The 12,572-nt window shown below is 41.1% G+C and overlaps 2 protein-coding genes across 3 annotated transcripts in view; both read left to right on the forward strand.

Moving 5' to 3' along the window:
- Positions 1–3,776, forward strand: part of eif2ak3 (eukaryotic translation initiation factor 2-alpha kinase 3) — a gene marked incomplete at its 3' end in the record, with an annotated part of 32,574 nt that extends 28,798 nt beyond the window's left edge. Inside the window, exons 14-18 of the mRNA XM_083908285.1 lie at positions 11–184; positions 1,090–1,263; positions 1,365–1,466; positions 2,357–2,419; positions 3,585–3,776. Of these exons, the coding sequence (XP_083764411.1) occupies positions 11–184; positions 1,090–1,263; positions 1,365–1,466; positions 2,357–2,419; positions 3,585–3,776 (705 nt within the window). The remainder of the gene's footprint in view (positions 1–10; positions 185–1,089; positions 1,264–1,364; positions 1,467–2,356; positions 2,420–3,584) is intronic.
- A 4,059-nt stretch (positions 3,777–7,835) lies between these two features.
- The window catches only part of atrn (attractin), a gene marked incomplete at both ends in the record, with an annotated part of 118,626 nt that continues 113,889 nt past the window's right edge, over positions 7,836–12,572 (forward strand). Inside the window, one exon of one of the 2 annotated variants that reach the window (XM_083910059.1) lies at positions 7,836–8,062. In XM_083910059.1, the coding sequence (XP_083766185.1) occupies positions 7,836–8,062 (227 nt within the window). The remainder of the gene's footprint in view (positions 8,063–12,572) is intronic. The other variant, XM_083910060.1, reaches the window with a different exon arrangement.

Here is a 12,572-nt window from a genome sequence, read left to right on the forward strand (position 1 = left end):
GTCCTCCCAGGTCTACCTGTACATCCAGATGCAGCTCTGTCGAAAGGAGAACCTGAAGGACTGGATGGCCCAGCGCTGCCTTCCAGAGCAGAGGGAGCACAACCAGTGTCTGGACATCTTCCTCCAGATCGCTGAGGCCGTCGACTTCCTGCACAGCAAGGGGCTCATGCACAGGGACCTCAAGGTGAGAATTACCCAGATGCGCTCACTATGAAGTATAGAGCTGAAACGATGCTTCGATTAATCGGTTTCAAGCTTTTTCTTCATGATTAAAATAAGATTTCTGATTGTTTCAGCTTCTTTAATGTGAATATTTATAAGAAATCATTAAAAACTGAATGATTTTGGTTTCTGGATAAAACTAGACATTCGAGAACATCGTACATTTCCAGGTTTGATGAACACTGATCAACATTTTCTGGACCAAACGATTAATCGATTAATCCTGAAAATAATCGACAGATTAATCGTTAGTTCCAGCTCTAATGAGGTATGTTATACTGAAGCAGTGAATAAAGGCGGTAAAGCTTAAACTTCTGCTGAAGTTTTAATTTCTCAAATTTTGTCTTTTTGTGACTTAATTCTAACTTTAGCTGAACACGTGACAGGTGTGGATTTTATTTATTCAGCTTCTCCTCAAGCTTGCAGTTGAGAATGTGGCAGTAAACTTGATGACATCACTAGCAGCAGCAGCAGCTTGCAAACAAAGATTAACGATGTTATCAGAAGAGCAGAACATCACATCGTCAATGCTTTTTCTTCACTTTTAATCTCAGCTGCCGTTGATTCTTATCAACCACAATTTAATCAAAAACATCCGTGGTTAAAAGGATGTGGTTTCTGCTTCACCAGCTACAGAATCTGCTTTAAAACACTCCACTCTTGTGTTTGTCGCGTTGGAAAATTAGTTGTTCAGAGCTCACTTTTTTTTTAACATTTGTGACAATTTGACTGACATGTCAAGGGCATGCGTTTGATTAATGGACCAACATTTCATTAAAAGGCAGAGGCAAATTCAGCAGGTTTATTTGCTGACTCCCCCTAGAAAAAAGTTGATATCGTTGACATTTTTGACCCTCCGTCCTCCAGCCCTCCAACATCTTCTTCACCATGGACGACGTGGTGAAGGTGGGAGACTTCGGCCTGGTCACGGCCATGGACCAGGAGGAGGACGACGACGAGCCGAGCGCGCTGACGCCCGCGCCGCTCCTCACCCGGCACACGGGCCAGGTCGGCACAAAGCTCTACATGAGCCCAGAGCAGGTGAGGAATATGTTTAAACATAAATAAAGAAACAAAAGGAAATAAGGAAAGGGATCACAATTAATCCGGCTGTTCATTTCTGACTGTCCTCTATCCTCCAGCTCTCTGGGAACTCGTACTCTCACAAAGTGGACATTTACTCTCTGGGTCTGATCCTGTTCGAGCTGCTCTTTCCTTTCAGGACGCAGATGGAGAGAGTGAGGGTGAGTCAGCATAACGCTTTGTTATACGTCCTAACTGCTCTTTTTTCTCTTCTTTCATTTCATTCCCAAAGGGGTCGTTGCACTCAAGCCAAGTGGTTCTTTTTTAGCCAATTTAGGACCCAAATTTGTCAACATTTTTCCCTTGTTTTAGTATAAACTGTTCTCCACAGCTGCACCGAGACACTTATAGGGAAATGTTTACGAGTTGCACGTGAGAACACAAATGTCAGGTTTCCTTGAAAAATTAATCTAGGGGAGGAGCTCATGTGAGGATTTAATGTTTTTTAAAAAAACAAAACAAATCAGAAAAAAAGAGACACAAAAGAATTGAATTGTTTTCAAAAAAAGTTACAACCCCACTAATAATTTTTGGTTCCCAGAGCGTTCTGGGAACGTTACCTTTTAGTTGCGGGAACATTCCCTGAAGGTTCCCCCCTAGGTTTTCTTGTGATTGTTCCCCTAAAGTTAGTTTTTGGTTGCACATCTGGTTCCCAGAACATTCCCAGAATGTTACAACCTTAAGAGAACGTTCCCTGAAGGTTCCCAGAACGTTCCCCTCACCCTAAAGCTTCTGACATTAAAAATAAGCAGAAAAATCACTTGCAAAGAAAGTTGACACAACCTGAGCGCTTAAAAGCTCAGATGGAGCTAAAATATGAATCATTATCAACATAAAATGACTTAAAATTCGAATAATCACACTCTAATTCAGTATATAAAATAACCCTGCTTCTGATATTTGCTTCTTTATTCACTCATTGTAGTGTTTTTCAATATTTAACATGAATAAGTAGCTCGTCGCCTTTGTCTCGCCAAAACAAAGGGTTGCATGCGACCGGTTGTTAGCGTGGTTTCACTCACAGGTGTGTGTTTACGTGTTGTTTTCCCAGACGCTGACAGAGGTGAGACTGCTGCGCTTCCCAGAGGTCTTCTCCAAAAACAACATTCAGGAGGTGAGTAGGCTGCTGCTGCCATCTAGTGGCCGTTCTTGTGAACTGCCTAACAGCTAAATTAAGAAGACAAAAATGCGAGAAGAGATTTTGTTTGTGGTGTAAGAAATGAAAGACACGTGCAGAGCTGATATTTTCTGTCATGAGATTTAAGTGACCAGACAACAGCCCTAAACCCTTCTCAGATAATCAGATTAAGAGGTGCATTTAGGATTATTTTGTCTCCAAATATCAGACTACGTTTATATCTTCAACTAGTGATTGTTATGTTTATTTTATATATATATATATTTATATATATATATATATATATATTTGTATACATATAACATGCCAGATATTACAATTTTGTCTGGTGTTCAGTTCCTTGTTTACCTGTTTACGTTGTAATGAGATTAACATAATCCCAAAGCATAATCTGTGGTTGTCCAACACGGGAAATATCCTTGCTGTGTTATCCCAGAATCCCACCCCTCTCTCTATGTATGCTAGTTAATGTAAGTTAGTGTTTTTGTGTGTATTTACAATTATTAATGTGCTTTTAAAGCTGCAGTAGGCAACATATTGTTTGTCATTACTGATCAATATTCCCATAATCTCCTTTCAGCATAGTGTTAATCAATTAATCTGAGTATGAACTAGACTTTTGCTTCTTTTTCTAGACTTTTATGGTTTACAGGGTTTGGGAAACCTGATCCATGTGTGACAGGAGACTCTTACACCAAATTTAGAGGATATGTGCAGATTTTAAATGCGCACAATCCAACATATGGCGACAGACTCCTTTCTGGTTACATGTAGAGGAGTTTTTATTTTTTATTATTCTCTCAAATGAGGTGGTTTTGAAGTCACAAGAAGGAGAAGATCAGATTTTCCACTTCAGTCTTTCAAAGTGAAAGATTTTACAGCTAAAATGAGAAATGTAAAATTGTAGATTTGGTGTAATTATCACATTAACTTGGGTCTCATGTTTACTGAACAGAGCCCACACTGAAACAGAAAAGCCAATACGATACGAAACGACGCGTGAGTCACTCTGAGAGTGATTGGCAACTCCATCCATTCTCTTTTCAGACAAAAGCCACATGTGTTAAGTGTCCATGTGATCATTAGCAGTAGCATTCTCCTTGTTGACACTTGTGTTTCCTCCTCTCTTATGTTTGTGCAGCTCAGTATGGTGCGCAGCATGCTGTCGCTGAGCCCCAGCGAGCGCCCCGAGGCCGCCGACATCACAGGCATGCCCCTCTTCGAGGAGCTGGAACTTGAGATGCCGTGTCGACTAGCCATGAGGCAGCGCTCGCGCACCTACAGCGCCTCCTCCATGGGCCGCCCCTCGCGCCAGACGCCGACGTCTAACTGAAAAACCTGTGACGCAGGACTTGACCTTTCGCCTCCCGCCTCCCTCCCGACACCTCTGCTTCTCTGTCTTGCCAAGACAAACACCTCAGCCCACTGCCAAGAGCGACAACAAACACACGCTGGAGCTAACGCGGTGTCTTCAGCGCGGCGGGGATCAAATACTTCACACTTACAACTGCTGTTAACACTCACCGTCCATGCCGTCCAGAAATTTAGCCACAAGTGAGAGGACATGTCACAGCGTGGTTCGAGTGAGACTTGGGAGAACTGAACTTCATACTAGATCGATTTTGTTTGGCATAAGAGAGAAGCGACACGACGCGCTGCTGAGAGCCGTGTTTGATGGGATTTGAGTCGTAAGAACACGCTGCTCGCTCCTTGCTTCTCACTCACGCTACACCTCAGGTATCAAAACCATGAGGACACTCCAAAGGGGCCTTTGATGCTTGATCATCTTATCTACTAGTTCTGATCACTAGTATGAGCACTAACCCGGTGTTTCTGAACACCTGATATGCCTGATGTGGGAGACCAAAAAGAAAAGAAAAAAAAAAACACCATCTGTTTTCTTTTTTCCTACGTTTTGTAAAGAAAGAAGTTGATCAGATATGATTTGCCTTTAGAACGAGGCCCGAGGCCTCCTGGATGAATGCCGAGCTTCTGGCTCTTGTCTTTTCCTGCACGTCTCTGAAAGGAAAGTAAAAGGCGTGAGTGTGTTTTGTTATCTTAAAGCCAATACTTGGACACAGCTTTTTACTGTGTATAAATGTACAATGACAACTCTGGAGGTGCTCAATCGTTTCCCCCAAACACCTCTTTTCTTTTTTCTTTCTTTTTGGGGGTTGTGTACATAGTTGAAGGTACAAAAAGAAAACCTGTTTATATCTTTTAGCTCCAGCCGAGGAGGTTGAATTTGACCGTGTACAAAATCGTGAGACGCCATTGCCTGTAAATGACCTTTTATTTTGAAATGGCTGTAAGATAACTTTTGCATTCTATGGGAGCAGAAGCAGATGGGTGATGATCTCTGCTGTTGTTTGACAGCTGAATGTTTGACGGTGCGCTCACACCGAAAGCCAAGCGATTTTTTTTTCACGTCGCGTTACTCGAGCGACTGAGGATTTTTAGTCTGCTTGAGTTCATCCGAACAGTACGACTGTTATCTTAATAAATTAGAATTTAGTCAGTCCTGCCCAACCTCATTTAATTGACATGAGCGTACGTTTTATCGGACCAAGCACTCCCGATATATCGGAAAAAAGCCCAAAATCTTGCGTCCATGTTTGACCCGCTTCTTGCCAAAGGCCTGACACATGAAGCAACTGTTCCGATTTATCATCGAGATGTTCAAAGAATCTTTTATGACATGTTTTTTTACCATTTATGAAGCAAACGGCTGAAGATTTGTTGCATCGTTTCACTTTACTATTTGGACGATGTCATGGTTTGAAAAAATCAGCGATCACCTTTTTACAGCGTGACCTCCAAAGACAGATCGCCTTGCTCCGCTGTCAGAAATTATTCTCCCCCGTCTTCGCTTGTGGTAACCAGGTGGACGGGGTTCTAGAGCACCTGTGGGACCAGAGTGCCATTTCTAAATCGGTTAAGTGTGCTTTTTCCTCTCACTTTTTAACCCCCCCCCCCATTTTATTTTTATATTTTTATTTCTTTGGGCAATTTGGCAGCTGTTCTCCAACCCCATCCACCTTGCGTTCCATCCCAGTGAAGCACCGTGTTTTGTTTTTGCCACCATGCAGGAAAAATAGCATTTCGTGAAGACTGTTTGATCCCCTCTACAGGGGGGAACCTGGACCTGATACTTGGAGAGTACATGTAACAACACACACACACACACACACACACACACACACACACACAAACTGCTCCTTGTAATGTGCTTTCAATGATTGTAATTTTCTAAGGATCTTCTCTCTTTTTTAAGGATAAAAGAAAATTGCAGTTTTTTTGGATTATTCTGCAGGGTTTTTTGGATTCAAACTGACGTTTGTTCGTCCGTCCACTTTAGTTTGATACAGAGTGTACTGTACTTCTTCCAAGACGGAGGTTGGAGACGGGATTATGTATCCTCCTCTCGTGATGAGGACAAAAAAATGTGAAACTCCATCCCACGTGTTCACACGTCGCTTTGTGAAGGACAGTATGTACATACTGTTGTTACGTTTGACCTATGTTGACATTCTCTGTTGAATCTCTGTTTTGATGTTTCTTGATGAATTTTGCGAGTTCTCCCCTTACAATGTAACCTGAAATAATTTAGACAAGACATTTTTGCCCCTTTTTATCCTAGAGAAACCAATTCCGGAGTGAATTGTGCCGTAAAAGACAGGAAATCACCTACTATAGTAAACTGAAAACAGCATTATGAACAATAGTGTATTATTGGAGGTTATAGCGATTATTTCCACTCAGTTCCACCCAGAAATTGTTATACAGTTGGATTTTTTCGTGCTCTGTTGAGTCATTTTTCATCTCCAGGTCTCTTCACTGGAGGATGATTCCGTTGGAAAGTCAGGCACGCTCTCTCTCACTCTCTCATCTCGCTCCGTCTGGACATGTTAGTCGCGTGTTCTTGTGCACAAACCCCCCATCCTCTGTCCACGTTGAATTGTAAATAATGTTCATGTGCTTTATTTATGTTCCGATGCCGAGATCAATCCTTTTTTGGGTTGGTGTTATTATGAATGTGCTTCCTGCGATGAAGTGCGTTGGATTATGATGACTTCTTACAAGTCTAAATTTAATAAACTGTTCTATACCGTTTGTACAGTTTGGTGTCGTTGGTGTGCAGTCTGTGGGTCGGTGTTGGGATGAAATTACAGATTATTATTTATAATAATAATACTTTTTTTTTTACTGATGTAAACCCTATCATAATTTAACTGCAGCGATGCCTAAGCTTTACAGACCAACTTTGCAACAGATTGCAGGCTAAGCTAAAATTGATAAACTATAATATACAATTCATTATACAATATATATGACTAAGCTTACAAACTCAATTAGTATTAACTCAATATATAAATATTAAGTAAAGTAAAGTTATTGATTAAAAAAACATTTTTTGCAGTGTATGGACTATACATACATTGATAATTGTTTATATATATAGATAATGGGCTATGGTAAAAATTGCTAAATTTACAAGCCTTTACTTACAGCATATATGGGTATAGATAACATTGATAAACTTTTACTTCTGTGAAAATTGGAAATATTTTAAATATTTAAATATTTTTTATTTCAAACACAGTGTATGGGCTATAACGTTAATAAATAAACACATTTTTTTACATAGTTAATTATACAGTATATATGGGCTAAACTAACATAAATAAACTATATCTTTTTTTTTTAATAGTTATTTATACACTATATATGGGCTATAGGTGCCATATGTAAGAATGTGGCCAAAAACGGTTACTACATTCAAATTCAAAATACCGAGGTCTTTTAGGTTTCGCAGCTGAGACTGAGATGATTGGTAGACGGTGGTAGGTGGCGCCACATGCCAAAACATGATTTCAAAACATGAACATGATTTGCAGTTTGCAAAACATTTTTTTTAATGCAAATATTTTGGCTGTACTGATGTTGGTGAGTTCAGTATGTTATATGAACATTATTCCTGAGTCTCTGTGACATATTAGGAGGATTTTATGGCCAGTTGCTTTACATTTTTTACATAATGCACCTTTAACGTTGATAAAGTTAACTTGACATTGATAAACATAAAAAGCCAGTGCTTGTGGTTTCAAAATAAAAGCTTCCCCGCCCCCTTTTGTTGCGCATTTCCGGTAGTACGACGTCACTTCCGGATGTCAATATGCGGCTTGTTGCGGCGCTGGGGAAACATAACCACTGGAAAGATGTAAACCAAGCAACCTGCGAACACTAGCATCTGCGAAGACACTGAACATTTCCCCCGGAGAAACCGTAACTAAGACCCGACAAACGCAAACACCACCACGGACTGCTCCCTGGTTTGTTACCTCCGAGACAGCGGAGCGTCTGCCTACACGCAGCCATCTTTTGTGAGAGAATGTACGGGGCCTATTCGGGCTCTGGTCGGGGCCGGAGTGTGCTGATGCTGACGACCGCGCTCCTGCTCTCCGTTGTCGGGCTGCTGTCTGCGCTGCCCGGCGTCACCGAAGCGAAGGAATGCGACAAAGCGTGCGTGAACGGACAGTGCAACGCCGCCACTGGCAGCTGTGTGTGCTTCCCCGGCTGGACCGGGGACCAATGCCAGCACTGCGGAGGGAGATTCAGGTACCGTGAACGCATCAGCAGGATTAATAACTCTGCTATTAACGCTCGCATGCAGACGTTGTGAATGAATGTGTATGTGTTTGTCGCCAGCGTTTGCTTTGATTTGATTTGAGTTGAGGTAATTGGTCAGCAGGTGATGGACTGAGCAGACCTGAAGCGTTTAAAACCTTACTACTAGTATTACCACTACTACCATTGTTAGTAATACTATTATTACCACCACTGCTACTGCACTACTGCTACCATCACCACTAATGTTATTGCTAGTATTATTACTACCACTACCACTTCTACGAACCATTCCTATTTCTACTACTACTTCCACCACTAGTATCATTTCTATTACTACTAGTACCACCACCACCACCATTACTGTAACAACTACTACCACCACTACTGCTATTACTCCTACTAGCTACTACCACTGCTACCATTACTGCTACTGCTACTACAACAATAACTAATACGAATGCTAACATTGCCACCACCACCACTACTGTCATTACTATTGCTACCAGTACTACCACTGCTACCTCCATTCCTGTTACTACTACTACTACTACCACTACGACTGCCAATACTCTACCACTACTATTACTAAAAGAGTACTAATACTCTTGTTACTACTACGACCATTACTGCTACTATTACAAGTATTACCACCACTACTATTAGAGCCGCCATTACTATTACTCTTGCTACTACTGCCAGCTTTCACGTCTGATAACTGTCATTTTGGATGTTTTTTAAGCTGTAAACAAACACTTGTGCTGATGTATTTATAACTCCACTGTTTAAAAAAACACTGTACTACACGTACTGTCACTGTTGCATATTTACATATTTTGGCAATAATATATTATTGTGCAGAGGTTCTGCTAGTTCGCTGTCAGATCACCTGCTATACATAATGCTAAAATGTTACAGTGCAATTATTGATCAATAATGGAAAGAATAGATCTCCTCTTCGAGCTTTAAGCCATCAAGGTGAGTACTGGTGGAACTGTTTCGAAACATCTGTCTGTTCCTTGTTGTCTATTTTCAGCAAAGCTTAGTGAAAGTACCACTGTGTAATGGAAAATGTGACATGCAGTTCAAAAAAAGGTATTCATTTTTTATTATTGATAATATTCAATCGCTGCTGATGCTGCTGCTCATCTTATGTCCTCTTAGAAGTGTCACTTCTCTGTAACTTAATATCCCATCCCAAACTGTTTGAGGGCACTTAATCAAGACAAAATCAATAATGATTACACTATTGATCAGTTTATACGGGATTATGTCACACCGCTCGTCCGGGCAACACGACATAAAACAAATACAGCATATTTGTTTTCCTTGGCCTGGGTCAAATTTTAGCTTTTTCAGTAATCATATATTTCCGTTCTATGTGGCTCTTGGCGAGCTCATGGTTTTTTTGTCAGCATCATGATGAGTTGGCATGTCTGTGTAGCTAAATCAGGGTTGTTGTTTTTTCATGTTTTTTTGTGTTTTTAGTTGAATGTGACACCCGGCGTCCTACTGCGTGTGAGTCCTCAGAAATCAGTGTTGCTGAGGTGGGGGGAAAAGGGAAAAGCTGGGACTGTTTACACATTAGCAGAGTTTGCATTGCTTGATGATATGGGAGCAGGTGAAATGGAGGCCTGCTGAGCTGCCAGTGTTTCACAATGACAGCGTTGAGTGCTCGCTGCGTGTAGCTCGGTTGTGGTTGAAAACCGGGAGCCAGTTGCACTCAAAGTATCAGCTGTAGCAGTCTGCCTGTCTGTGGGTGACGATCACTGGACACCAGCTGTCTGCTGGAAAACACGGAGGCTCAGTTGTTTGGCATGGACACCTTGTGTCAGATTACGTGATTTTACTCTTAAGTCATTAAATCAGTGGTGGGCAACTGGTCGCCTGTGGGCCACAACTGGTCCTCCAGCATTAATATATTTAAGAGTCATTTAAATTGTTTTCTTTTCTTCACAAAAAACAACAGTCATGTCGAATTCAGTGCCTTTATTTCTTAAAAAAGGATGAATTGAGTCGGCTGTTGCTTTTCCATTGTAGGTTATACAGGTTGCTGCTAGCTCGTGTTCTATCTCTAATGTGACGATATGGAAGACATTCACTGCATTTTCTTGCTGTTAGACAACATTTTTAAATTAAAATTGGAAGTTTGTGTTGCCGTTGTGTCTGTTAGCAATATAACTCGAAAAGTCACAGACGGATTTGGATGAAAACTTTCAGGAAATGTGTGCAATGGGACCAGATACAAGTAATTACATTTTGGGCTTGATCCGTAGACGCTATCACTGGTTAGAACACTCCCTGTCTGACCATAACTTTATCACTGGTTACAACACTCGCTGTCTGACCCAGGCTGCCGGCAGGGTGTATTTTGTAAGCACCGAGCTGCCTTGGTGGAGGTCTGCGCTTTCCGAGTGCTTTTGTAGTTCTATTTTGTAACTGTGGTGCCTGAAATCCTTCTTTGGATTTACCAAACCAAAATCCTTCAGTTCTTTCAGTCATTCATCGATTCGTGATGTTGGCGCCTTGCGGTTCTAGATGCACCGCAAATTACGTCGTTGTCATTGAAGTGGAAAAATGTGGTTTTCTAGAATTGCAATCACTGAGAAAACATCTGTTTAGAATCGTTTTAATACAGCACGACTAGTCGCAGTGACTAATTGACTTTTTAATCAAGCCCAATACTTGTGTGAAGTGTTTCCAGCATCATCAGTGATGTAGAAGCGGCCTCACTGCTTCAGACATGGAAAAACGAACGTGCTGCTGCTGTCTGTGGCCCTGTGTTATGCGTTTCTGGTCAAAGGTTGTGATCGTTTTTCAGGGCGAGCCCCGTGGTCTGACACTGTGTTTTGCATACAGACAATGCTGCCACACAAGGCCCGGCCGAGCGCTGGTAAAAGCAGCTTTCTGTGGCGTGCGAGTCGTGCCAAGATGGGAGTCCTCGTCGGCCACGAGAGCCAAAATCAACATGAAGGAAGGACACACATTGATGTGTTTTGTTGTCGCGCTAATGGCAGAAAATCAGGATTTTCTGTTTGATTCAAGTGCAGCACTTTTGAGGCTGTGGTTTCCATGTCGATAAAGCGTGCGTCCACTTTCAATGAGTCCCGTTTTGACGTAGACTCTGATCACTGTTTAACTCGTCTAGACACAAAAGCAGCCAGAGATCGACTGACTGGGTTGGATGTGTACACACACATGAGTAGGGACATTTCCAGAACACTCAGGTGAAAGATGAGGGCTTTCAGGACACCGGCCCCCCTCGAGATGTATGATGGAAATTTGATTTGGGGGTGGTTTGACTTCAATTTCCGGACATCCTCCATAGCTGAAGTTCACACCTTCATACTCACAGCAGGGGGCGAGGGGGTCATCCCTGGAGGTGGGATGGAATATTCCAGACACTCTGACCTCACTGTGAACTGTTTATCTGCAGTTGGAAAGGTGTTGAGTTGACTGTATTGTTGTATTTGCTGAAAGAAACAGGAAATGAAAGGGAGAGATATGGACTGCAGTGATGTCACAGTCAAAATGTAAATCCTCAAACCTGGACGTGGTAAAAAGAAAGCGGTAAATAAGGGATTATCATTATTATTCTTTTTTTTTAATTTGGACTGACAACAATTTTTAAAATTCATTTTGAAGAAAATTAATCCTCCTCCTGTGAAATCAGTCGACATAAAGACTTGTGTGTGACACGACGGAAAATCGACTTTTCTCTGGTTTACTGTCAAATCTAGACAAAGTATGTACTGTTTTTATCTGTGTTATATATGATCTTAAAATGCCTGGTTTATTTATTTCCTTGGCCTTTTCTTGTTAAATGAAGGGATATTTACATGCATTAGAAACAACATAATTGACTATAAATATGATCAGATTCTGCTATAGCACTTTTTCATTTAGGTTTTTAAAAAAAAATCAATACATCATATTTAGTGCGTTTGACAAATGTATTCAATAGAGTAAATATGATTATTGTCAACGTTCTATTTTTTCTTGTACGCACTCTCCAAAGTCGTTTTTGTTGTCTTTTTTGTCTTCCCCATCACCAAAATTGAAAATATGAACAAAGCAAGTTAATAATTAAGGAATAATATGTTTTATTCCTGGATCATAATGCACACATGTTGCGTGTTTGCTTTATAAATCATAAATACATTATTAAAAATGATTAAATCGATGATTTACTTATAATTGTCTGTAAGATTCCTTTGTGAATCCCCTTGTGAAACAGTTCTATTGAATTTTAACAGACTTGTGAAACCCTCTGTTGTCGTTCCTTGTGTACTTGGGTGCGATGGTTGTTTACAGTCATGTTTACCAGCTCACAGTCGTCTTTTGGCTTCTTCCTCTTCTTATTCTTATTCTTCCCCTGATTTTTTCCTTGCTGGCGCGACACGGTTTCTTTTTCTTGGCACGTTACGTCCTTCACCAACTGTTGTGGAATAGCATGAAAATGTTGGCAGGGACATGCGTTCCCCATGTTGTTTGTTTGTGT

Source organism: Microchirus variegatus (assembly GCF_963457635.1).
Source record: "Microchirus variegatus genome assembly, chromosome: 2".
NCBI lineage: Eukaryota > Metazoa > Chordata > Actinopteri > Pleuronectiformes > Soleidae > Microchirus > Microchirus variegatus.